A 27,397-nucleotide genomic window follows, 5' to 3' on the forward strand; every position below is an offset into this window, starting at 1 on the left:
GGGGCCATGGAAAAGGCAGAGATATTAAATTGGCAAGGTAGAAAAATTAACTAAAAAGTCTTTAAAACTATTAAACACAAGGATGCAGATAAGCTTTTTTGAAAAACAGTAATTACCTTAACATGAAATTCATTATCCAATAAGATGTTTTGAGTCTTCAGGTCATGATGAAGTAGAGGAGGATTCATATTGTGCAGGTAATTTACACCTAGAGCAATTTCATGCAGAATACGAAATCTCAATGGCCAAGGAACATCAGGATATTCGATTTTCTTCATATATATGAAAATAAATAAAACCAAAATTAGTGGCCAAATTTATTTCCACTTTGAAAATGAAATATTCCATGAGAATAGTATAAACTAAATATCTAGTATAACTAAGTATAGGGCAAAATATACTTATTTTATTACATAGTATCTATCTGACATTCTTTAACATCCTTGGATCTTATTTTCCTTATAGAGAAAATAATGACTTTACAGTACTAATATTTCCTTTTAGTATTTACTGGCAATGCACTACATGGTATGGGGTCTCTCTTCAGTTGAGATAGTTTATTTTTATCTGTATAATACCCAGACACATACATTTGTACTTGACATATCTTTTCATTCTAGGTTGTTCAGTTGCTAAGTCATGTCCCACTACTTGTGATCCCATGGACTGCAGCATGCCAGGTGCCTCTGTTTTCTACTGTCTACTGGAGTTTGTGCTCAAATTCATGGCCATTGAGTTGTTGCTACTATCTAATCATCTCATTTTCTGCCACCCCCTTTTTTTGCCTTCAATCTTTCCCGGTATCAGGGTCTTTGCCTATGAGTCGGCTCTTCCCATAAGATGGTCAAAGTATTTGAGCTTCAGCTTCAGCATTGGTTCTTGCAATGAGTATTCAGGGTTGATTTCTTTTTAGGATTTACTGAATTGATCTTCTTGCTGTCCAAGGGGCTCTCAAGAGTCTTCTCCAGCACCACAGTTCAAAAGCATCAATTCTTTGGCACCCACCCTTCTTATAGTTCAACTCTCACATCCCTATGTGACTACTGGAAAAACTATAGCTTTGATTACATGGACCTTTGTAGCAAAGTGATGTCTCTGCTTTTTAATACGCTAAGTTTGTCATAGCCTTCCTTCCAAGGAGTAAGTGTCTTTCAATTTCATGGTTGCAGTTACAGTCCACAGTGAGTTTTGGAATCCAAGAAAATAAAATTCATCACTGCTTCTACTTTTTCCCCTTGTATTTGCTATGAAGTGATTGGACTGGATGTCATGATCTTAGTTTTTACAATAGTGAGTTCCAAGCCAGCTTTTTCACTCACCTTTTCAACCCTCACCAAGAGGCTCTTTAGTTCCTCTTCACTTTCTGCCATTAGGGTGATATCATCTGCACGTCTGAAGTTGTTGATTTTTCTCCCAGCAATCTTGATTCCAGCTTGTGATTTATCCAGCTTAGCACTTCACATGATGTACTTTGCATAGAAGTTAAATAAGCAGGGTGACAATATACAGCTTTGTTGTACTCCTTTCCCAATTTGGAACCAGTAAGTTATCCCATGATTGGTTCCAAATGTTGCCTCTTGACCCACATGCGGGTTTCTCAGGAAACAGGTAAGGTGGTCTGATGACTCCCATCTCTTTATGAATTTTCCAGTTTGTTGTGATCCACACACTGAAAGGCTTTAGCATAGTCAATGAAACAGAAGATGTTTTTCTGGAATTCCCTTGCTTTCTGCATGATCCAATGAATGTTGGTAATTTGATCTCTGGTTCTTCTTTCTTTACTAAATACAGCTTGTGCATTTATAAGCTCTTGGTTCATGTACTGCTAAAACCTAGCTTGAAGGATTTTTAGCATATCCTTGCTAGCATGTGAAATGAGCACAACTGTATGGTAGTCTGAACATTCTTTGGCATTGCCTGTCTTTGACAATGGAATGAAAACTGATGTTTTCCAGTCTTGTGGACACTATGCATTTTCCAAATTTGCTGACATATTGAGTGCAGCACTTTAACAGCATCATCTTTTAGGATTCTAAATAGCTCAGCTGGTATTCCATCACCTCCACTAGGTTTGTTCACAGTAATGCTTCTTAAGGCCCACTTGACTTCACACTCCAAGATGTCTGGCTCTAGGTGAGTGACCATGGTTATCCAGGTCATTAAGACCTTTTTTGTGTAGTTCTTCTGTATACTCTGGCCACCTCTTCTTAATCTCTTCTGCTTCTGTTAGCTCCTTGCCATTTCTGTCCTTTATTGTGCCCATCCTTGCATGAAATGTTTCCCTTGACATTTCCAATTTTCTTGAAGAGATTTCTAGTCTTTCCCATTCTATTGTTCATTTAAGAAGGCCTTCTTATCTTTCCTTGCTATTCTCTGGAACTCTACATTCAGTTGGGTATCTTTCTCTTTCTTCCTTGCCTTTCATTTCTCTTCTTTGCTCAGCTTTTTGTAAAGCCTCCTTGGACAACCACTTTGCCTTCCTGCATCCTTTTTGAGATGGTTTTGTTATTGCCTCCTGTACAACGTAATGAACCTCTATTTATAGTTCTTTAGGCACTCTGTCTACCAGACCTAATCCCTTGAATCTGTTCATCACCTCCACTGCATAAACATAAGGGATTTGATTTAGGTTATATCTGAATAGCCTAGTGGTTTTCCCTACTTGCTTCAATTTAAGTCTGAATCTTGCAATAAGGAGCTTGTGATCTGTGCCACAGTCAGTTCCAGGTCTTGTTTGGCTAACTGTATAGAGCTTCTCCATCGTTGGCTGCAAAGAACATAATCTTTTTTTGATATCGACCATCTGGTAATGTCCATGTATAGAGTCGTCTCTTGGGTTGTTGGAAAAGGCTGTCTGCTATGACCAGCATGTTCTTTTGACAAAACTCTCTTAGCCTTTGCCTTGCTTCATTTTGTATTCCAAGTCCAACCTTGCCTGTTATTCTGGGTATCTCTTGACTTCCTACTCTTGCATTCCATGTATAATATAGAAACATTACAAATGTAATGCCTTTATTTCCTGGTACTTACAAGTAATAGTCATCTGAATTTTCTTAAATGTGTTCCTAACTTAAACATTAATACAGCTTCCCAGGAAGAGGAACATACTCAGAAGAAGTAGATAATCATTGGGGAAGAAGGTAGATGCGTGCTCAACCTGTATTTTATGATTCCTTCCAGAAATTAGCAATGCCCCTTAGGAGGCTCTAGAATTTCTAATGGGCTCCAAATTTGGGTACCACAGTATCTACTGGGGTGCTGGGGTATGGGAGGAAAACATTAGAATCTATGCTTACATTCATTCAAAAAAAGGAAATTGTGTTTTGTATCTTAATTGCTATGTTGGTTACACAAATCTTACTGACACTAGTCACTTTACTATGCCCTTGTTTTCGATTGTGCTGTCACAAACAGAATGTGTTGCATCCTAAAATAAAGAGGAAGTCACTCCATGAGTGGTGATAGGGGCACCCATGCTCCCTCATTTGCTTATAGAACACTGTGATGCACCAGAATTTAGGAGTGTTCAGTGATTGGATTTTACAGATTATGTTACTACTCAGTTTTAACTAAAGCAACCTGAACAAAACAGACCCAGGTATTTAAAAATATCTCTTGAGGGAAACTGTGGGCCAGAGATAATCTTAATAAGGTCAAGCAAACAACAGTAGATGAATACACACATTTTGAGAATGAGGACCTCGCCCCCTCAAAGTTGTTTACTAATGGCTTTCATAGTTAAAGACAGAGTAATTGGTACCTTGAGAAAAAGGTAATACGGCTCATGCCATTGCCTATTATTGGAAAAACTCAGGTATTTGATACTCAGAGATAGATAATTTGGCCTGTTAATTCAGAACTTTGTGAACTGATACTACTAACATTTAATTAGAATACTAAATTGTCTTTAACATAAAATAAAAGCTGGCTTAAGCCAACAATAAACTGTACAGTGTACAGAGTCTGTCTTTTTTTCTCTCCTGCTCCTCTCCCACACATATATACCTGTGGATACTGGAATTCAGTGTAAGCCTCAGGAACCTAAGCAGCATAATCGAGGTGACTAGAATGCAGGGTCTGGCTGCACAGTATTTTTAACAACACAAAAGAAGCCAGAAATGGTGAAATTTTACCACTGCAACTGTTTGTCATTATTCTTATTTTGGCTCACATGTAAAACCAAAGCACTGTATACTAACTGTTACACTATGTTAACTAACTGTATACTATGTTAACTAACAGAATTCTAGCCACTGAAAATGTATAGTACTTACCCTATGTAGGAGCTCATTTAATGATCCATTTGGCATGTATTCAGTAACTATTCCTAAAAATTCAGGCTCATTGCAAATTCCCAAAATTGGAAGAATGTAACTAAACCGAGCTTTGTGTAAAATTTCAGCTTCTCTTAAGACACCATTTCTTTCACTAAAGAAAAAAAAAAAGCATAATTATTTCAAAATAATGAAAAATAAACAATTATCATGCCCATAATATTAATTAATTCTGGATTTTTCCATTCATTCATTAGCTTTTGATCTCATGTAAATTAGGCAACTTTTCTTAGTTTCTTCATATTTAAAGGAGGGATAATCTCTACCTTACATATTCCATAGGTCTGTTTAGAGACCAAAATAACATAGATAAACCACTGACAGAAAGAAGTGCTACACATAGATCAAAACTGTACTTTTCCTAGGAAAGGCAAAGAACACAATGTTTGTTTATAAAGTCTATTTGTATTAAAACGATAGGTGCTTGAACCAATTACATAAGTTTCTGTTGTATTAAAATGATAAAATTTTATTAGACTGTTACATTAAATTTTACGGTTGCATACCATGTAAAAATTTTCTAAATATCCTGAATATTAAAACACTTAAATGTTGTAGGTTTTAATGACTAGATGATAATAGTCGCATAAGGGTCAATAATACTCAGAAATTATAGGCTGGAACTCAGGAAAAGAACACTGAGAAGAGATAAATGCTTATAACATTCCTGGGCTAACTCTGGATTCCAGATTTATTTCCTTATTCATTCATAAAAGAAATAAGTGTTGAACTTTCATTATGAATAAACCACAGTGCTCAGCCTTATGGAGACAATTAAGTTAAAAAAAAACCCCCAAAACATAGTTTGGTGAGTTCCCTGGTGGTGCAGTGGATAAGAATCTGCCTGCCAAGGCCAGGGACATGCGTTCAGTCCCTGGTCTGGGACTATTTCACATGCCATGGAGCAACTAAGCCCATGGGCCACAATGACTGAGTCCACTCACCCCAACTACTGAAGCCTGCATGCTCCAGGGCCCTGCAGACACAACTAACAAGCCCCTGGGCCACAACTTCTTACGCCAGGGCACCTAGAGCCTGTGCTCCACGAGAGGCCACCACAATGAGAAGCCCATGTGCCACAACGAGAGTAGCCCCCACTCTCTGCAAATAGAGAAAGTCGATGTGCAGCAACAAAGACCTAGCCCACCCAAAGATAAATCAAGCAGTGTGTACATGTCAAGTAAATAAAAAATTAGATTAAAAAAATACAGTCTGTGATCTCAAGCTGTCCAGAAACCTTTTTAAGAAACATACATACTCATCGTGATCTTGACTTGTACATTTCCAATGACTAGTGGGCTTCCCAGGTGGCGCTAGTGGTAAACAACCTGCCTGCCAATGCAGGAGACATAAGAGACTCAGTTCAAACCCTGGGTCAGGAAGATCCCCTGGAGGAAGAAATGGCAACACACTCCAGTATTCTTGCGCATATTACTGATGAACACAGACGCAAAAATCCTCAACCAAATATTAGCAAATCAAATACAACAACACACTGAAAGCTTCATACACCATGATCAAGTGGGATCTATCCCTGGGATGCGAGGATTCTTCAATATATGCAAATCAGTGAATATGACAAACCATATTAACAAACTGAATAAAAATCACATGATCATCTCAATAGATGCAGAAAAAACTTTTGACAAAATTCAACACCCATTTACGATATAAACTCTCCAGAAAGTGAGCATAGAGGGAACCTATCTCAACATTATAAAGGCCATATATGACAACCTACAGCAAATATTCTCAACGGTGAAAAACCTGAAAGAATTGCCTCTCAGATCAGGAACAAGACAAGGGTGTCCACTCTCAACATTATTATTCAGCATAGTTTCAGAAGTCCTAGACACAGTGATCAGAAAAGGAAAAGAAATAAAAGGAATCCAAATTGGAAAAGAAGATGTAAAACTGTCACTGTTTGCAGATGACAATGATACTTTACATAGAAAATCCTAAAGATGCCACCAGAAAACTACTAGAGCTCATCAGTGAATTTATTAAAGTTGCAGGATACAAAATTAAAACACAGAAATTTCTTGCTTTCTGATACTCTAACAAAGAAAGATCAGAAAAAGAAATTAAGGAAACAATCTCATTTACTATTGCAACACAAAGTATAAAATACCTAGGTATAAACCTACCTAAGGAAGCAAAAGATCTGTACACAGAAAACTGAACGACATTCAGGAAAGACATCAAAGATACAAACATATGGAGAGATTCTTAGATTGGAAGCATCAATATTGTAAAAATGACTATATTACCCAGAGCAATCTACAGATTCAATGTAATCCTTATCAAATTATCAATGGCATTTTTCATTGAACTAGAACAGAAAATTTTACAATTCGTAGAAAATACAAAAGATCCCAAATATCCCAAAACAACCTTGAGAAAGAAAAATGGGAGCTGGAGAAATCAGGCTCTCTGACCTCAGATTATACTACAAAGCTACTGTCATCGAGACAGTATGGTACTGGTACAAAAATGGAAATACAGACCAATGGAATAGGATAGAAAGCCCCAAAACAAATCAGTGCATATACAGTCAACTAATTTATGACTAAAGAGGCAAGAATATACAATGAAGACATCCTCTTCAATACGTAGTGCTGGGAAAACTGGACGGCTACTTGTGAAAGAATGAAATTAGAACTCTAATGCCATACACAAAAATAAACTCAAAATGAATTAAAGACCTGAATGAAGGCCAGACACTGAAAAATTCTTGGAGGAAAATATAGGCAGAACATTCTTTGACATAAATCATAGTAGGATCTTTGCTGACCCACCTCCTAGAGTAATGTCAATAAAAATCAAAATTAACAAATGGGATCTGTGCTTATTATGTGCACATGAGCTCATTCGCTCAGTCGTGTCTGTTTCTTTGCCACCCTATGGACTGCAGCCCGCCAGGCTCCTCTGTCCATGGGATTTTCCTGGCTAGAATAATGGAGTGGGTTGCCATTTTCTCCTCCAGGGGATCTTCTCAACCCAGGGATCAAACCCACATCTCCTGTATTGGAGGTGAATTCTTTACTGCTGAGCCACAATTGAACTTAAAAGATTTTGCACAGCAAAGGACACCATAAACAAGACAAACAAGGAAATATCTGCCAATATTTTCTCCCTCAGAATGGGAAAAAATACTGGCAAATGAAGTAACTGTTAAGGAATTAACCTCCAAAACATACAAACAGTTCAAGTAAAAAAAAAAAAAAAAAAAACACAAACAACCCAATCAAAAAATGGGTGGAAGACCTAAATAGACACTTCTCCAAAGAAGGCATACATAGGGCCAACAAACACCTGAAAAGCTGCTCAGCATCATTAATTATTAGAGATGTGAAAATCAAAACTATAATGAGATATCATTCACACCCATCAGAATGACCATCATTAAAAAAAAAAAATCTATGAACAATAAATGCTGGAGAGGGTGTGGAGAAAGGGAACTCTCTTGAACTGTTGATGGGAATGTAAATTGATAAAGCCCTATGAAGAACAGTATGGCGAGTCCTTCAAAAATTAAAAATAGAACTACTGTATGACCCAGGAATCCCACTACTGGGCATATACCCAGAGAAAGGCTATAATTCCAAAAGATAAATGCACCCCAATGTTCATAGCAGCACTATTTACAAGAGCCAGAACATGGAAGCAACCCAGATATCCATCTACAGATGAATGGATAAGGAGGATGTGGTACATACGTACAATGGAACATTGTTACTCAGCCATAAAAAAGAACTAAATTGGATCATTTGCAGAGACGTGGATGGACCTAGAGACTGTCATACAGAGTGAAGTTAAGTCAGAAAGAAAAAAACAAATAGCATATTTTAACGCATATATGTGGATTCTAGAATAATAGTATAGATGATTTTATTTGTAAAACAGAAATTGAGACACAGACAACAAACATTGGACACCAAGGTGGGAAAGGGGGTGGTGGAATGAACTGGAAGATAAGGACTGACATATATACACTATTGATACTATGGGTAAAGTAGATAACTAACGAGAACCTACTGTATACTTTAGGGAACTATACTCAGTGTTCTGTGGTAACCTAAATGGGAAGGAAATCCAAAAAAAAGGGGAGACATACATATATATAGAGACACACACACATATACATATATAGATGATTCAGTCTGTAGTACAGAAGAAATACAACATTGTAAAGCAACTATTACTCCAATAAAACCTCCCAGAATATTGGAAATAAAAGCAAAAATAAACAAATGGGACCTAATTAAACTGAAAAGATTCTGCACAACAAAGGAAACTATTAGCAAGGTGAAAAGGCAGTCTTCAGAATGGGAGAAAATAATAGCAAATGAAACAACTGACAAACAACTAATCTCAAAAATATACAAGCAACTCCTACAGCTCAATTCCAGAAAAATAAACGACCCAATCAAAAAATGGGTCAAAGAACTAAATAGACATTTCTCCAAAGAAGACATACAGATGGCTAACAAACACATGAAAAGATGCTCAACATCACTCATTATCAGAGAAATGCAAATCAAAACCACTACGAGGTACCATTTCACGCCAGTCAGAATGGCTGCAATCCAAAAGTCTACAAGTAATAAATGCTGGAGAGCGTGTGGAGAAAAGGGAACCCTCTTACACTGTTGGTGGGAATGCAAACTAGTACAGCCACTATGGAGAACAGTGTGGAGATTCCTTAAAAAACTGGAAATAGAATTGCCTTATGATCCAGCAATCCCACTGCTGGGCATACACACCAAGGAAACCAAAAGGGAAAGAGACACGTGTACCCCAATGTTCATCGCAGCACTGTTTATAATAGGCAGGACATGGAAGCAACCTAGATGTCCATCAGCAGATGAATGGATAAGAAAGCTATGGTACATATACACAATGGAGTATTACTCAGCCATTGAAAAGAATTCATTTGAATCAGTTCTAATGAGATGGATGAAACTGGAGCCTATTATACAGAGTGAAGTAAGCCAGAAAGAAAAACACCAATACAGTATACTAACGCATATATATGGAATTTAGAAAGATGGTAACAATAACCCTGTGTACGAGACAGCAAAAGAGACACTGATGTATAGAACAGTCTTATGGACTCTGTGGGAGAGGGAGAGGGTGGGAAGATTTGGGAGAATGGCATTGAAACATGTATACTATCATGTATGAAATCAGTCGCCAGTCCAGGTTCGATGCACGATACTGGATGCTTGGGGCTGGTGCACTGGGACGACCCAGAGGGATGGGATGGGGAGGGAGGAGGGTTCAGGATGGGGAACACATGTATACCTGTGGCGGATTCATTTCGATATTTGGCAAAACCAATACAATATTGTAAAGTTTAAAAATAAAATTAAAAAAAAAAAAAAGGCAAAACAACAAAAAATGTGAAGCAATGAGGGTCTGAAGCTATAAAGGTTGCAGTGGAAATGGGAAGAAAAACATTAGCTCAATAGAATGCCCAGGCTGTGATGGCTGACTGACTTTATTGATTAAGGGAGTATAATATACCTTATTAAGGAAGTATAACATACTGCACTAAAGGCTACCCACTCTAGTATTCTGGCCTGGAGAATTCCATGGACTGTAGAGACCATGGGGTTGCAAAGAATCGGACACGACTGAGCGACTTTCACTTTCACTCTCAAGTAGAAGCTATTTGGCTGGTGGAGGTGATGGAATTCCAGTTGAGCTACTTCAAATCCTGAAAGATGATGCTGTGAAAGTGCTGCACTCAATATGCCAGCAAATTTGGAAAACTCAGCAGTGGCCACAGGACTGGAAAAGATCAGTTTTTATTCTAATCCCAAAGAAAGGCAATACCAAAGAATGCTCAAACTACCACACAATTGCACTCATCTCACACGCTAGTAAAGTAATGCTCAAAATTCTCCAAGCCAGGCTTCAGCAATATGTGAACCGTGAACTTCCAGTTGTTCAAGCTGGTTTTAGAAAAGGCAGAGGAACCAGATCAAATTGCCAACATGTGCTGGATCATGGAAAAAGCAAGAGAGTTCCAGAACAACATCTATTTCTGCTTTATTGACTATGCCAAAGCCTTTGACTGTGTGGATCACAATCAACTGTGGAAAAGTTTGAGAGAGATGGGAATACCAGACCACCTGACCTGCCTCTTGAGAAATTAGTATGCAGGTCAGGAAGCAACAGTTAGAACTGGACATGGAACAACAGACTGGTTCCAAATAGGAAAAGGAGTACGTCAAGGCTGTATATTGTCACCCTGCTTATTTAACTTCTATGCAGAGTACATCATGAGAAACACTGGGCTGGAAGAAGCACAAGCTGGAATCAAGATTGCCGGGAGAAATATCAATCACCGCAGATATGCAGATGACACCACCCTTATGGCAGAAAGTGAGGAACTAAAAAGCTTCTTGATGAAGGTGAAAGAGGAGAGTGAAAAAGTTGGCTTAAAACTCAACATTCAGCAAACAAAGATCAAGGCATCTGGTCCCATCATTTCATGGGAAATAGATGGGCAAACAGTGGAAACAGTGTCAGACTTTCTTTTTTTGGGGCTCCAAAATCACTGCAGATGGTGACTGCAGCCATGAAATTTAAAGACGCTTACTCCTTGAAAGGAAAGTTATGACCAACCTAGATAGCATATTGAAAAGCAGAGACATTACTTTGCAAACAAAGGTCTGTCTAGTCAAGGCTATGGTTTTTTCCAGTGGTCATGTATGGATGTGATAGTTGGACTGTGAAGAAAGCTGAGCGCCAAAGAATTGATGCTTTTGAACTGTGGTGTTGGAGAAGACTCTTGAGAGTCCCTTGGACTGCAAGGAGATCCAACCAGTCCATTGTGAAGGAGATCAGCCCTGGGATTTCTTTGGAAGGAATGATGCCAAAGCTGAAACTCTAGTACTTTGGCCACCTCATGCGAAGAGTTGACTCATTGGAAAAGATGCTGATGCTGGGAGGGATTGGGGGCAGGAGGAGAAGGGGATGACAGAGGATGAGATGGCTGGATGGCATCACTGACTCGATGGACGTGAGTCTGAGTGAACTCCGGGAGTTGGTGATGGGCAGGGAGGCCTGGGGTGCTGCGATTCATGGGATCGCAAAGAGTCGGACACGACTGAGCGACTGAACTGAACTGAACTGAACTGATGACTGTCATTTAGTCACTCAGTTGTGTCCGACTCTTTTGTGACCCCATGGACTGTGGCTCATCCAACCAGTTCCTCTATCCATGGGATTTTCTTGGCAAGAATACTGGAGAGGGTTGCCATTTCCTTCTCCAGGGACTCACTCCACTGTGCAACAGCAATCCAAGTTCCCCCTCTTAAAAGGAATCTTTCTCCTCTGTCAATAATGTTCCCCCCGCCCGCATTGGTTAATGACAGGAAAAAATCTTGCTAGCAAGCCATGTCCTCTTCTAATTCACTGAAACCATGTTTCCTAGGAAACATCCCTCCCTTAAGTACTAAAACCTCCAAAACCACTAAGACTGAGGCTTCAGGGACCAAAAAATTCCTCAAGTGGTTTACTAGGCATAATAAGAGAATACAATGCAAAAGCATACGTGTGTACACCAAAAGACATACACAACAATGTTCATAGAAGCTCTCATCCTAATAGCCAAAGAATGGAAACATCTCTATCAACAACAGAATGGATAAATAAATGTGTTATAAAGTAGAATACTGAATACTTTATAGCAATGAAAATGAAGGTTACCTGCTCCAGGTAAGAACATGGATAAATCTTACAATGTTAGATAAGAGAAGCCAGAAAGTAAAGATACATTATGTATTCAATTTATGTAAAGGTTAACCACTATCAAGCCTAATCTTTGGTTTTAGAATTCAGGATGGTATTCACCCTTGGGAAGGATGACAAGTAATGACTAAGAAGTGATATAGTTATTTATGTGGGTGGTGACTGTAGTTATCTTTACTTTGTGATGTCATGCTGAACAATTTTATTTGTGTTTTTCTATACACATGCAAAGAGTCGGACACGACTGAGCGACTGAACTGAACTGATACACATGTTATGCTTCCATTAAAAAGCTTATTTAAAAGAAATTCATATAACTGTCATCTTGCATATAATGTAAAATTTTTCTGGATGCTTTTGTTTAAACCACCCAAGATCTTGACGAATGGCTGCTGAAAAACACATTCCAGACCAGACTATGAGGCTTCCTTTTAAAAACAAACAATAAACAAAATAAAGAAAAAATATCTTAGCCATCCATGTTTTGAATAGGTAATATATTTACATGTTTCTAAATTCAAGAGCTACAAAAATACATCAAGAGCCTCTATCCTTCCTGTTCTTCAGACACTTAGTACCCCAACTGTGAGGCAACCAATTATGTGAGACCAGCTTTAATTAAATTTGTTCCCTAAATTGAAACAGGTGTGTATTTGCCTTAAGAAAGGTAGATCAACAAGACAGTTACAGAGTAGCACCTTTGCAGGGAAAACACAGGATTGACCTGAAGGTTCCTAGATACCCTGAGAATTATAGAGAGGGCATGCTAGGGGAAATCTTGGTGATACTTAACATACTAATTCCTCCTCCCATTAGGAGTATGAGGCATTCTTCCTTCTCTTGCGATCCTATTATGTATCAGTCACTTTACCAAAGTTGGTTTTATTATCCCTATGAGAGCACTGCTGCTGCTGCTAAGTCGCTTCAGTCGTGTCCGGCTCTGTGCGACCCCACCAGGCTCCCCCGTCCCTAGGATTCTCCAGACAAGAGTACTGGAGTGGGTTGCCACACTGGGCTTAGATAAATGAATAATTTTCTAATGGTCATGTTAATAATGAGTGGCAGGTTTGGAGTCAGATTTGAATTGCAATTGTGGGTTCTAACACCTTTGTTTTTTCCTATCACTGCTTAATCTGAAAAGGAAAATTCCTGAAGTTATATTTTGAAAAGAATGAGAGAGTGGGAAAACAGAATAAGCTACAACAGTTTAAAAATAGGTTTTTATTGAGTTGGCCAAAAAGTTCATTTGGGTTTTTCCATGCCATCTTGCAGAAAATATGAATGAACTTGTTGGCCAACCCAATATATTAAAAAAAAAACAAAAACCAGAAACGTAAAACACAGCTTCTGTAGACATATTGGCAAAAAAGAAATTTTCAGTCACAAAACAGTTAAACTGTTTACACAAGGTGTTTGAACAACCAGTCAAACTCATGTACTCATAGGAGCTGGGAGATTGCTGGGGAAGGTCCATTCATTGGGCAGAAGTCAGGTTATAGAGAATGACTCATCAATCACTAAAATAAGAAAATGTAATAGCACATAAACTTATTTTTCTTTCCTCTCAAAGAACAATGCAAACATTATCCACACGAGAGCCCAAGAAGTACATGTATTTGTTATTCCTACTTCATAAGTGAGGACACAGACATCCTTTGAGTCAACTGCATATCCAGTCCTACGCTGAGATGTCATAAACATAGATAACGTTAACATTCTAGGTAACAAGTAGGAGGAAATACATGATGCAGTAATGCCAGAGTGTTGCGTTGGTCTTTAAGGCTTCTTTGAAGGCAGAATTCATTTCCTACCCAATTTGGTAGGAATTTTGGATTATGAAAATTGTTAATGAACATGGAAAGTGAACTCCCACTTCATTTCTTGGCTCCAAATGGCACAAAACTTAGATAAATTAAAATCTTGAGAAGCAGCATCCAAAATGGGAGGATCAATCTGCTTTAAAATACCTAATGAGTCCATAACTGCTCGATTTCCATATATTTTAAGTTGATTCTAAAATACATCCACCCTCTCTAGTCAATTACCACCCGTCAAGGTTGACTACATATACATACACATACATGTAATTGCCCCATACTTGCTACACAGAATTCAAAACCTAGGGTAAACATACCCTGTATATCACTAAATCTGAATTATGGTACACAAAAAATGGAAGCAATCCCTAGAGGTATCTCAAACTTACTGTGGGACCTTGCCCATCCAAGCCTGATAGCAAGAGAACGGAAAGAAACCACAGGCAGATGAAAGTCAGTAGCATTAGCAGGGCTGAAACTGAGGAATTTTACTGCTGTTGGATACTGACAACTAATCAGGCATCTCAGTTCAGTCGCTCAGTCGTGTCCAACTCTTTGCGACCCTGTGAATCGCAGCACCCCAGGCCTCCCTGTCCATCGCCAACTCCCAGAGTTCACCCAGACTCACGTCCATTGAGTCAGTGATGCCATCCAGCCATCTCATCCTCTGTCGTCCCCTTCTCCTCCTGCCCCCAATCCCTCCCAGCATCAGAGTCTTTTCCAATGAGTCAACTCTTCACATGAGGTAACCAAAGGACTGGAGTTTCAGCTTTGGTATCATTCCTTCCAAAGAAATCCCAGGGCTGATCTCCTTCACAATGGACTGGTTGGATCTCCTTGCAGTCCAAGGGTCTCTCAAGAGTCTTCTCCAACACCACAGTTCAAAAGCATCAATTCTTTGGCACTCAGCCTTCTTCACAGTCCAACTCTCACATCCGTACATGACCACAGGAAAAACTATAGCCTTGACTAGACAGACCTTTGTTGGCAAAGTAATGTCTCTGCTTTTCAATATGCTATCTAGGTTGGTCATAACTTTTCTTCCAAGGAGTAAGCATCTTTTAATTTCATGGCTGCAGTCACCATCTGCAGTGATTTTGGAGCCCAAAAAAAGAAAGTCTGACACTGTTTCCATTGTTTCCCCATCTATTTCCCATGAAGTGATGGGACCAGATGCCATGATCTTTGTTTTCTGAATGTTGAGCTTTAAACCAACTTTTTCACTCTCCACTTTCACTTTCATCAAGAGGCTTTTTAGTTCCTCTTCACTTTCTGCCATAAATCAGGCATCCAGCATGATGTATTTTCACTTATATGATATAGGGGGAAGACCTGAGTTCGATTCCTGGGTTGGGAAGATCCCCTGGAGAAAGGAACGGCTACCCTCTCCAGTATTCTAACCTGGAGAATCCCATGGACTGCCCATGGGGATCGAAAAGAGTCAGACAGGACTGAGCAACTTTCACTTCCATGGGGGGAGCGGGGAGAGGAGAATGTTTGCAATCATGAGTGTTAACTTGCTAAGAATTGAATGCAGAGCCTAGTTAGATTTCTACCGGAAGGAAAACATACTGACTAAACACATTGACCAATACATATAGTTGAAAGGTTTTTCTGGAAACAGAAACTAATGCTAGCCCTCCCATGAAATCTGGATAGTGCACTAAAATTGTTCAGTGGGAGAGGCATTCAAAAGTTTCGTCATTTAACAGTCTTCTGATTCCAGTTTATTGTTAGTAAAAATTACACAAGTTTCCTCCAGAGACAGACTTCCTTTCCTGTGAGAGTGAGGAGAAACTAAATTGAGTTGAGTTTGATGTCTTAACTTCTCTGACTACATGTAGTAAACCAAAAACCACAACAAAAAGCCCAAAGCAAAGCGTCCCAGATTCTACAGCAGTGCTGGTCAATAAAAGCCGTGACCCACACATACAATTTGAAATTTTCATGTAGCCACTTAAAAAAAAAAGGTAGACATATGCAAAGTGAACTTTACCAATATATTTATCACAACATATCAAAAGATACCATCTAAGCATATCATATCAAATTATACATGAGATATTACGTTTTGATAGTAGATGCTAGAAATCTAACGTGTATTTCCCACTAAGAACACATTTCAGTTCAGCCAGCCATCTTTTCAGCGCTCAACAGCTATGTGTGGCTAAACGCTACCCATTGGGCGATGCGACCCTAGAGTTCGACTTCAAAAGAAAAAAACGAAGCCAACACAACTGAATTTCAGTAGAGAGGACGTTTAGAGCTGGGCTGTGATTGCTGGCTCCGGTGTCTGGAGAAAGGAAGCCTACGAAAAAAAATAACAAAACAGTGCCAAGAAGCGAGACTGTGGCATCTCCAGAGAAGCCGGCCTTTCCCCCAGGTGAGCCTAAGCCTTGAAGGGCCGCTTCGAGGGGAAGCGGTCACCGTCGTCGGGGCTCCGGAGCCCAGGTGCCCGGGGTGAGAGCCAGTGAGAGGGGCAGGACCGCGGCCCTACCTGTCGAGCAGCGGGCTGTGGATGTGCAGGTGCTTCACGGCCACCTGAACGCGCCAGTCGGCGTGGCGGGCGGACGACACGGTGCCGGACGCTCCGCGGCTCAGGTATCGCAGGTCGGCGAGCTTGTGGTACGGGATGGCGGGCAAGGCGCTGCAGACGGGCTCCGCGCTCATGGCGGCGGGCCGCGCCGGCCCTCCGGCCGCCGGCCGCTCCCGGAAGTGCCCGCCGCGGCCGCAGCTCCGCCCGGCGCGGGGCCGCACACTAGGTCGCGAGGCCGTTCATCCCTCAGGCGGCCCGCGCCACGCTCCTTATCCAGGGCCCGGGCGAACTCTCTCTGGAGACAGTTTAACGCCAAGGCGACGAGGCGCTCCGGAGACGGACTTCCTCTCACCGACCCGGCCCTCCAGGGCGTGGCAGTCGCGGCAACCCGCCGCTCGGAGCTCCGCCTCCTCAGACGCTCCAGCGACGTCAGCGGGCGGACGCCGAGCCAGGGGCTTTCCCGCGCGTCCGCCCGAGGCCGCCGCCGCCGAGAGCTCCGATCGCGTGTCCCGGGCTGGCGCGGCGCGGGCGACGGCCTGAGAGTGGGAAAGGAGCCCAGGGCTCTCAGTGCGTCTTCTCACCGCGGCCTCTACCAGCCAGGGTTTGGAAGGGTTTCCTGTGAGGAAATTTCCCCTCAGCCGCCTCACACTTGGTCCTCAGGCCCTCCCGCCTGGAAGACTCTCCTCTGGTCCCGTCTACTAGCAACGTAGTTTTCTTCCCCTCACCCATGTTTTCTCCTGACGCCCATAATTACAGCCAGAGATTGAAAAATAACCTTGAGAGATTCCTTCTCTCTGATTTCAGATAAGACTGCAAACATTTCTTTCTCATAGATCTGGGAAGAACGCAGTATTTAATGCCAACTGAAAAACGATGGAAGCATCTTTTCGTCTTTTTTTTTACCTTAAACACCTGTCTACACCTGAAATGGCTGTTTCGCAACGTGTGGTGCAGATATTGTACACAATAGCAAGTTCGTGCTGGGCATTTAATGAGTTCTAAAACGTAATTAATAGGAAATGCTTGAGTTGAATCAGGGATTTCTGCCTAGGGAAATTCAACGCTTCCTTTCTTTCTTTATTGCCGGAAACGTGAGTAGCAATGCTACGTTTTTCAATTAATGGAAGCTGTAATAAAGATTGTTTTGAAATCTGGTAACTTAAATTGCTTAGCTTTAAAGCTATGGTCTGATAATCTGTGGTTTATTTCTAAATAAGCTTTTTGCTACAAAAAGTGCTTAGAAAACTTTTCGTATTCATTCATTCATTCATTCAGTTTACAAACTAAGAGCTCTAGAGAAAGAGAACAAAAAGTAGGGAGGAAATTATCAAAATAATAACTCAAGAATTTTTGCCAGGATCAAAGGTCAAAGGTCTTCATATTGAGAGGGTCTACCAGCTAAGGTGGCCGCAGTGGTAAGGAATCCACCTGCCAATGCAGGAGACTCGAGAGATGCCGGTTTGATGCCTGGGGTGGGACGAGGAGGAGGAAATGGCAGCCCACTGGAGTATTCTTGCCTGGGAAACCCCATGGACTGAGGAGCCTGGCAGGCTACAGTCCATGGGGTCACAAAGAGTCCAACACAGCTGAGCGCGTGCGCACGCACATACACATACACAGCACCCACAGTGAATAAGAAAAGACCTATATTAAAGTACATCATTAAAAAGATCAAGACCCTAAGAGCAAATGGAAGATTCTAAGAATTCAGAGGGAAGAAACAAGAACAAACGGGTGGGTATTAGAATGGCATCTGATTTCTCAGTGATAATGCTTTTATGCTAAAACACTGCATTGAAATTTCAAATTTTGTATTACAATAGCTTCCAATCTAGAATTCTGTAGTCAAACTATTCATAAAGTATAAGAGCAGAATAAAAACATTTCACATATATAAGGATGCAAAAACATTTATTTTCCATCTATCTACTTTTTTAAAAAAGAAAAGTACTAGAGGATGTACTGCAATAGAACATGACAGCAAAACAAGAAAGACATGGGGCCCAGAAAACAGGACCAGAAGGATGTGAAGGGAAATGCCAGGTGAAAGATGTGTGGCAGGATCAGAGAGCAATTGCTTTCACTGAAGCAAGAAGATGGCAGATTCCAAGAAGAAAGACTGATAAAAGTTATTTATTTAGATGATTAATTTTGAATATTTGTGTGTAGTTATATTGCTAGATGTTTGATAGATCTAAAAAATATGTGATAAAATTTGAGCGGGAGATTTAAAACTATAGGCAAGTGAAAAAAAGAAATTATTAATTCCATGAAACTAAAGATTATATAAGAATGGAAGCAGCATTTCTCCAAACTGTTCTGTGGTTTAAAAGTTTAAGACTTTTTAGAGCTTCTGAAATACTAGTATATTATAAATCTCTAAGAAGGAGAGAACATGCAGCATAGAAGTCTATAAAATTTATATTTTAATTGCATTTCTTTTAAAAAATAGTATTATAGTCATATGGTTCAAAAATTTTAAAATTTAAAAGGTCCAATAATCCAATAGGAAATTAAGGAGTAGACATAGATACTTCACAAAAGGAGATATCTAAATAGTAAATAGCAAATAAATGTGAAAAGGTATTCTATATCATTAGTTATTAGAGAACTACAAGTTAAAACCACAATGAAATAACACTACACAAATACAAGAATAACTGAAATTAAAAAGACAGAATATACCAAGTGTGGATGAGGTTCTGTAGCAATTGGAACTCTTGTACATTGCTGATAGGAGTGCCATTTGGTATAATCAACTATTCAAACCCTGTGGCAGAATCTATTAAAATTACAGATATGCACATCCTTAGTAATTCCTTGTCTAGGTATGTTGTTCAGTCACTCAGTTGTGTCCGACTCTTTGCAACCCCATGGACTGCCACAAGCCAGGCTTCCTGTCCTTCACCATCTCCTTGGAGTTTGCTCAAACTCATGTCCGTTGAGTCAGTGATGCCATCCAACCATCTCTTCCTCTGTCATCCGCTTCTTTCCCTGCCTTCAATCTTTCCCAGCATCAGGGACTCTTCCAATGAGTCGGCTCTTCGCATCAGGTGGCCAAAGTATTGGAGTTTCAGCTTCAGCATCAGTGCTTCTATTGAATATTCAGGGTTGATTTCCTTTAGGATTGACTTGTTTGATCTCCTTGCTGTCCAAGGGATTCTCAAGAGTCTTCTCTAGCACCAGGTTTGAAGGCATCAATTCTTCGACTCTCTGTCTTTGTTATTGTCCAACTCTTACAGCCATATGTGACTACTAGAAAAACCATAGCTTTGACCATAGACTATATGGACCTTTGTTGGCAAAGTAATGTCTGTTTTTTAATATGCTGTCTAGGTTTGTCATCGCTTTGCTTCCAAGGAACAAGTGTCTTTTAATTTTATGGCTGCAATTACCATCTGTAGTGATTTTGGAGCCTAAGAAAATAGTCTGTCACTGTTTCCACTTTTCCCCCGTCTATTTGCTATGAAGTGATGGGACTGGATGCCATGATCTTCGTTTTTTGAATGTTGAGTTTTGAGCCAACTTTTTCACTCTCCTCTTTTATCTCATCAAGAGTCTCTTTAATTCTTCTTTGCTTTCTGCCATAAGGGTGGTGTTGTCTGCATATCTGAGGTTATTGATATTTCTCTCTGCAATCTTGATTCCAGCTTGTGCTTCATCCAGCCTTGCATTTCGCATGATGTACTCTCCATGTAAGTTAAATAAGCATGGTGACAATATACAACCTTGATGTACTCCTTTCCCAATTTTGAACTAGTCTTTTGTTCCATGTCTGGTTCTATTTCTTCTTGACCTGAATACAAGTTTCTCAGGAGGCAGGTCTGGTCATCTGGTATTCCCACTTCTTTAAGAATTTTCCGCAGTTTGCTTTGGTCTGCTTGGTCAAAAGCTTTAGTGCAGTCAATGAAGCAGAAATAGATGTCTTTCTGGAATTCTCTAGATTTTTCTATGATCCAACAGATATTGGCAATTTGACTCAGTTTTTCTGCCTTTTCTAAATCCAGCTTGGAAGTTCTTGGAACTTTGGAAGTTCTTGGTTCGCATACTGTTGAAGCCTAGTTTGAAGAATTTTGATTACTAGCATGTAAAATGACTGCAATTGTGCAGTAGCTTGAGAAGGAAATGGCAACCCTTGCCAGGAGAATCCCATGGACAGAGGAGCCTGGTGGGCTACAGTTCACGGGGTGGCAAAGAGTCGGACACAACCGAAATGACTTGGCACGCGTGCACGTGCAGTAGTTTAAAATTCTTTGGCATTGCCCTTCTTTGGCATTCAATGAAAACTGATCTTTACCAGGCCTGTGGCCACTGCTGAGTTTTCCATATTTGCTAACATATTGAGTGCAGCACTTTAACAACATCATTTTTCAGGATTTGAAATAGCTCAGTTGGAATTCTATCACCTGCGCTAGCTTTGTTCATAATGATGCTTCCTAAGGCCCACTTGACTTCTCACTCCAGGATGTCTTCTCCAGGTGAGTGATCACAACATCATAGTTATCCAGATCACTAAAATCTTTTTTGTATAGTTCTTCTATGTATTCTTGCCACCTCTTCTTAATATATTCTGCTCTGTTCATTCCACACCACTTCTGTCCTTTTTTGAGCCTATCTTTGCACGAAATGTTCCCTTGTTATCTCTAATTTTCTTGAGATCTCTACTCTTTCCCATTCTATTGTCTAGGTATACTGATATTCCCTGGTGGCTCAGACAGTAAAGAATCTGTGCGCCTGTAATGCAGGAGACTTGCGTTTGATCCCTGGGTTGGGTAGATCTCCTGGAGGAGGGCATGGCAATCCACTTCAGTACTCTTGCTTGGAAAACCCACAAGGACAGAGGAGCCTGCCGAGCTATAGTTCATGGGGTCGCAAAGAGTCAGACACGTCTGAGTGATTAATCACAGCTTATACTAGAATCCTCATAGTAATGCTATTTATAATAGCTTCAAACTGGAAATTACCCAAATATCCATAAACAGTAGAATGGGTAGATGATTTGTGGCACATTTAACATAATGGAATATGAAGCAGCAATGGTATTGAATAGGCTACAATATTGATGAATCACAAATATAATATCAGATGAAAAAGGCTAAACACAGAAAAGTATACATTTTATGAGTCAATTTCTGTTAAGTACAAAAATAAACAAAATAGCCTATGCTTTCAGAAATCAGGATAATAGCTACTCTTGTAGGGTGACCATAGTGACTAGAAGGGACATGATGAGGCTTTTGGGGTGATAGAAATATTATTTCTTGATCTAGGACCTAGACTCTTGGTGCTAGTTACATGGGTATGCTCAGTTATGAAAATTCTTTGAGGTTATACAATGTGCACTTTTCATATATATATGTATGGTTACACTTCAATAAAAAGTTAATAGATTTAAATACAAAATAAATAATATATGTGGACATACATATATATATTATGTCTCTTGTGTGTATGTGTGTGTTTGTGTGTGTGTGTGTGTGTGTGCTCCATCATGTCTGACTCTTTGCGCCACCATGGACTGCAGCACACCAGGCTTTTCTGTCCTTCACTGTCTCCTAGAGTTTGCTCAAATTCATGTGCATTGAGTTGGTGATGCTGTCTAACCATCTCATCCTCTGCCGTTCCCCTCTCCTTTTGCCTTCAGTATTTCTCAGCATCAGGGTCTTTTCAAATGAGTTCTTAGTGGTATGTATAGTGTTTAATGGCCATAAAGAATGGCTAAAGGCAGAAAACCTAAAGAATACTGATGCTAAACTATATCAACTAAATGAGAAACAAAAAATGAGAATATTTATGGAAATTAGGTTAAAAAGAAGCGTCATATGTATATGTTAAATTCATCTATTCAGAATTCTGTAAAATCATATTAAGACACATTTTTCCATTTACTGAGAATAAAAATTATTTATGCTGTATGTGCTATTTTGGGGACATAGTTGCTTGAAGTGGTATGCTTGAAATCTCTCATAGTCTCTTAAATTAGAAACAAGACAGAAAAGTGGAAAAATAAACCACTTATTAAAAGTACAAATAAAAGATTTAAAAACATTTCATATTCTAATTTTTTTTTCTATTGTTTGGTCTAAATGCATCTGGTAACCATCGAGGGAAACTGGGTGAAGGATATGAGGGACCTCTCTGTATTATTTTTGCAACTTCCTGTGAGTCGATTATCAGCTCCAAATAAAAGGTGTTAAAAAGTTGAACTTGGATGTATTAGTTTCCTGGGACTACCATAGCAAAGAATCACAAGAATTTTAAGAAAGGTATGTAAATGAGATGGGCTTCCCTGGTGGCTCAGCAGGAAAGAATCTGCGAGCAATGCAGGAGACCTGGGTTCTATCCTTAGGCCAGGAAGATTCCCTGCAGAAGGGCATGGCAACCCACTCCAGTATCCTTGCCTGGAGAATCCCATGAACAGAGGAGCCTGGTGGGCTACAGTCCACGTGGTCACAAAGAGTTGGACACAACTGAGCAACTGAGCAAGCACACGTGTAAATGAGAGGTAAGCTTTCCTTGATTCTTCAGATCTCTAATCCAATTCCCTAAGGCAACAGACAAATTTAGCAAATATTATGTGCCATAATGTAGATGCTACAAGGATAACCAAAGACATGTGATCTCTATCCTTATAATACTTTTAGTATTCTAAGGGAGATAGAACCTGAGCATACAATTACAGTAGAGTGTGATACATGTTCTGATAGGGAAGTCCAGCATATGATAGTGAAGTCCAGAGCACACTTGGATACTAGGCGAAAGAAGCATGGATGGTAATTTAATGAAGAGAGGTAAAGCAACTACCCAAAGTCAACAGAGTTTTAAATTACAGGGACATGATTCCTGCACAAATCTATTTGAATTAAAGCTCACATTCTTTCCGGGAACTGCTAGAGTATTCCATTTTCAGTTTCACATTATATGATGTCCCAGGAGAGGAATTTAGTAGCAAGAGGGAATTTCCCAGCTACAAAAAGACAATGATGGACCAAAACTAACTATTAATGGATACTTCATGGGAAATTCCATTTGCTTTTGACATTTTACTTGGCAGGTTTCCAAGAGTGGAAAGCCATGTTACTAGTAGCTCCGTCTGCATTTAAAATTTTTAGCCTCTGAATTTAGCAGGATATTTTGTTTTCCAAAATGACTTCAGAACTCAAAATCATTTTCTCCATCTGTCATTCTTATCTTGTACGCAAAATATACTAAGGTATATTTTTTAGACAATGCACACACACACACACTTTTTTTTTTTGCTTTAGGCAGTGACTGTATGAAAGAGATTGTAAATTTAGTACCCTTTTTAGTGTCCTTTTTTTGGGCAGACACAAACAAAATTGTGGAAGAAGGCAGAACCTTTCTTATTGTAGTAGCCAATATAGTCTAGGTCATAAGAGCACAGGCTTGTGTAATCAGAAACTATGACTGAAGCAGGGATCCAGAGAGGGATCCAGAAACTATGACTGAAGCAGGGATCCAGCAGCAGCAGCTGAACAGGTTTCCAGAGAGAACTCTAAAGTTTATTGGGAACTAAGGAACACGCAGGAAGTTTCTTAATTTTCCCAGTTGTAAAAAGGAATAGAAATGTCTGCCCTGCCAGGGAAACTCTGTTGTACAACTCCAGGGGACACTATACCCGCTGGGGAGGTGCCAGTGTGAAAAAAGTGTAAATGGGCCCCCTAGTGTTACACAATGTGGAGGCCCTACGGTTTACCTCTCTCCCAGAATTGTTCTCAGAGACTCAAGTTATACAACGAACATAAAAGACCTATAAATTATAAACCTGTCAATCTATGTAAATAATATAATAATACTTTACAAGTTTTGCCCTTAAAGCAAAACATTCTTACCTAGTCTGAGAAAGAGAAAAGCAGCCGCTATTAGCTAGGAGCTGGCGTGGCATTCTCAGTGAATCTGTGGCATTCTCCTGTTCAACATAAGTAACTTTCATAGAACACCAATCTCAGACAAGACTCCTTTGCCACTGTAGAGCAAGAAAAAATAAGACCACTTCATGATCACGTTTAAACAGACAGAGGTAAAAGCATTGTTCAAACCACAAAAATGAACAAACATCCCCCTTTCTTGGCTAACAGTGAGTACCTACTGCTTCTTTAACAATTTTAGCTTTAACTTGATCTCATTGTTCTCATTGTCTAGATACAAATTAAGATATCCAATCAGAGAATCACTCCTCTTCCAGATAGTATCCAACACAGGGAAGATACCTGTTTTTCTTGAATTCTCCTCAAAATCACCTAAAATAAGTCCAAATCCTATAACAAATTATTTCTAATATCTTCTTACTGAAATGTCCTGTGATTCCTAGTGTTACAGAACTCCTGCTTGCAGTGAGTCAGTAAATCCAGTTCATAGAACTGCGGATGTGCCGCTGATGGTCTTTGACTAGACGACATTGACAGGTTCATAGAGCAGTTATTGCCCAGCCTGGAGCCCTCACTACCTGCATCTCAGCTCTTCTAACTTCTGTAGGGACACGTCTATGGAGTTGATTATGTTTCACAACACAGAACTCCTGAGGAAGAGATTCTGGCTGGCCATAATCTCATCTTTCAAGCCCTTTGTGGATTATGGGTACTGAATTTCTAAAATGGCAACAACAATATAGCAACAGCAATAACAACCAACACATAATGCTTGCTATGTGTCAGGTACTCTTGTAAGCAATTTCCATAGAGTAATTTAATACAACAACACTATACAGTAGATACCATTATCATTCTCACTTGGCAGATGTAGAAATCAAGGCACAGAGATGTTTATTACTTGTGTAAAGTCCCACAGCTATTAAGAAGCAGAGCCAGCCAGCAACTGAACAAAAGAAATTATATTGCTGTATTCTGAATCAGTTCAACTGTTCTCACATATAGAGTACTGAGAGATGGAGCATGACTGAATTGGCCCCATTCAACACAATTTTAGGGCTTCCTGGTAACTCAGAGGGTAAAGAATGTGCCTGCGATGCAGATTCCTGGGTTTGATACCTGGGTTGGGAAGATCTCCTGTGATAGGAAATGGCCTGGAGAATTTGTGTATTTAGTGTATTTGCCTGGAGAATTCCTTGGATATGAAGCCTGGCAGGCTACAGTCCAGGGGGCTGCAAAGAGTCAGACATGACTGATTGACTAACACTTTCAGCACACTTTTATATGAAGAGTTATGTTATATGCGAGCAAGGATATGTTTTAAAGAAGTTCCATCTAGTAATCTTAAAGTGTTGATATGTCTCTTTGATAATGGTATCTGTTAGGAATGATTTAAACCTTATGGAACCAATCCTATTGGCTATAATTTGCTTTATTTTTTATGTATTAACTTTTTAATTTGGCACTTATTGACTGTCTATGGTGTGAATGGCTCTCTGTACATAGAATGGGACACACAGCACAAATAAGCTCTACATTGCTATCTACAAAAGTTAGGACTAAAGTCTTTATATACATTATTTTTATCCTTAGAAATCTTTCTTATTGTAATAGCAATTTAGAATTGGGATATGACCAGATTAAGGTAAATGCTGTGGAAAGTCTCTCTTTAGGAATTTGAACCCTAGTGTGTGTGTGTGTGTGTGTGTGTGTGCTCAGTCATGTCCAGCTCTTTGCAACTCCATGGAATGTAGCCCGCCAGGATCCTCTGTTCATGGATTATCCAGCAACAAGAATACTGGAGAGGGTTGCCATTTCCTCCTCTAGGGGATCTTCCCAACTCAGAGATCAAACCAGCATCTCTTGCAGCTCCTGCATTGAGATGATGGATTCTTTACCACTGAGTCACCTGGAAAGTCCATGGGATATAATTGGCACTAGCTTATCTAATTCTAGCAGAAATATATGAGGCTTTGATATCTAATGGAGTGAAATGTTTCCTTCTTCATTAACCAATGTGTATGACCTCTTTTGTATTTTGTAATCTCAGTGAGTCTCATTTCTTTCCTGTATTAAAGAGTGAAAACAATATTTTTTCTTAAGTGTTTTAGGAGAATTAAATAGGATAATGTGCATAAGATTATACCCAATAAATATTACTTTTCTTTCAAAAATTACTTTATTTAGAAAATAAAGTGTTTGACTCTTGCCAGTTTTAGTTTGGGCTTCCCAGTTGGCTTGATGGTAAAGAATCCGCCTGCCAATGCAGGAGATATGGGTTCGACTTTAGGTCAGGAATATTCCATGGAGAAGGAAATAGCAACCCACTGCAGTATTCTTGTCTGGGAAATCCCATGAAGAGAAGGCTTGGTGGGCTACAGTCCATGGAGTTGCAAGAGTCAGAGATGACTTAGCAACTAAAACAACAATTTTAGTTTAAGTGAGAATTATCAACTTTATAAGATGATTGTCAAGGTTGGCTTATGCAGTTACTGAAAATGGCTTAACTGTGTAGCCATGCTCTTGTTTCAAATGTGATCTCTATGAAAACGTGGGCTGTATCTGTCTTGTTCAGCATTACTTAGGACAATGAATGAAAGTCATGATAATCTACCTATTGTTATTTTGGCTGTGGAAGGATCTTATGGCCAGCAGAAGACTATAGTTCTTGGCTGAAAAGCATGCGGAGTTATCTGGTGTGCTCATTTCAAGTTTTTGTTTTTTCAGAGTTACAAGATCATATTTAAAAATCGTTAGAGTTCACAGAGGTAAAGTTATGATGACAGTGCCAGACTTATAAAAATCTTTGCAGCCAATATTCTGATCACCCTCTGAATCTAAACTCTATCTCTAAACTCTTAGACTGTATCCAACATTTTCTTTCAGCTATTTAGAAGTTTAAAATATTACTAAATAAACCATGTATAACTGAATCTGTTGGATGGAAGATGTTTTATTTCCAGCATAGTTGCAAATATTCACTTAAGTTTATTCCTTAGTAGATTTAGCATCTGATTGAATGAGTAAATCAATCTTCCTTTAAAAACTTACTATGAA

At 39.6% G+C, this 27,397-nt stretch overlaps 1 protein-coding gene across 2 annotated transcripts in view; it reads right to left on the reverse strand.

The window, feature by feature from the left end:
• Window positions 1-16,821, reverse strand: part of RIPK2 (receptor interacting serine/threonine kinase 2) — a 39,809-nt gene extending 22,988 nt beyond the window's left edge. Inside the window, exons 1-3 of one of the 2 annotated variants that reach the window (XM_055546718.1) lie at window positions 16,413-16,821; window positions 4,275-4,428; window positions 117-272 (exon numbers count right to left, since the gene is read on the reverse strand). In XM_055546718.1, coding sequence (XP_055402693.1) covers window positions 117-272; window positions 4,275-4,428; window positions 16,413-16,585 — 483 coding nt within the window. In that variant the 5' untranslated portion in view covers window positions 16,586-16,821. The remainder of the gene's footprint in view (window positions 1-116; window positions 273-4,274; window positions 4,429-16,412) is intronic. The other variant, XM_055546717.1, reaches the window with a different exon arrangement.
• Window positions 16,822-27,397: the final 10,576 nt, after the last annotated feature.

Source organism: Bubalus kerabau, chromosome 14 (genome assembly GCF_029407905.1).
Source record: "Bubalus kerabau isolate K-KA32 ecotype Philippines breed swamp buffalo chromosome 14, PCC_UOA_SB_1v2, whole genome shotgun sequence".
In the NCBI taxonomy this organism is placed as follows: domain Eukaryota; kingdom Metazoa; phylum Chordata; class Mammalia; order Artiodactyla; family Bovidae; genus Bubalus; species Bubalus kerabau.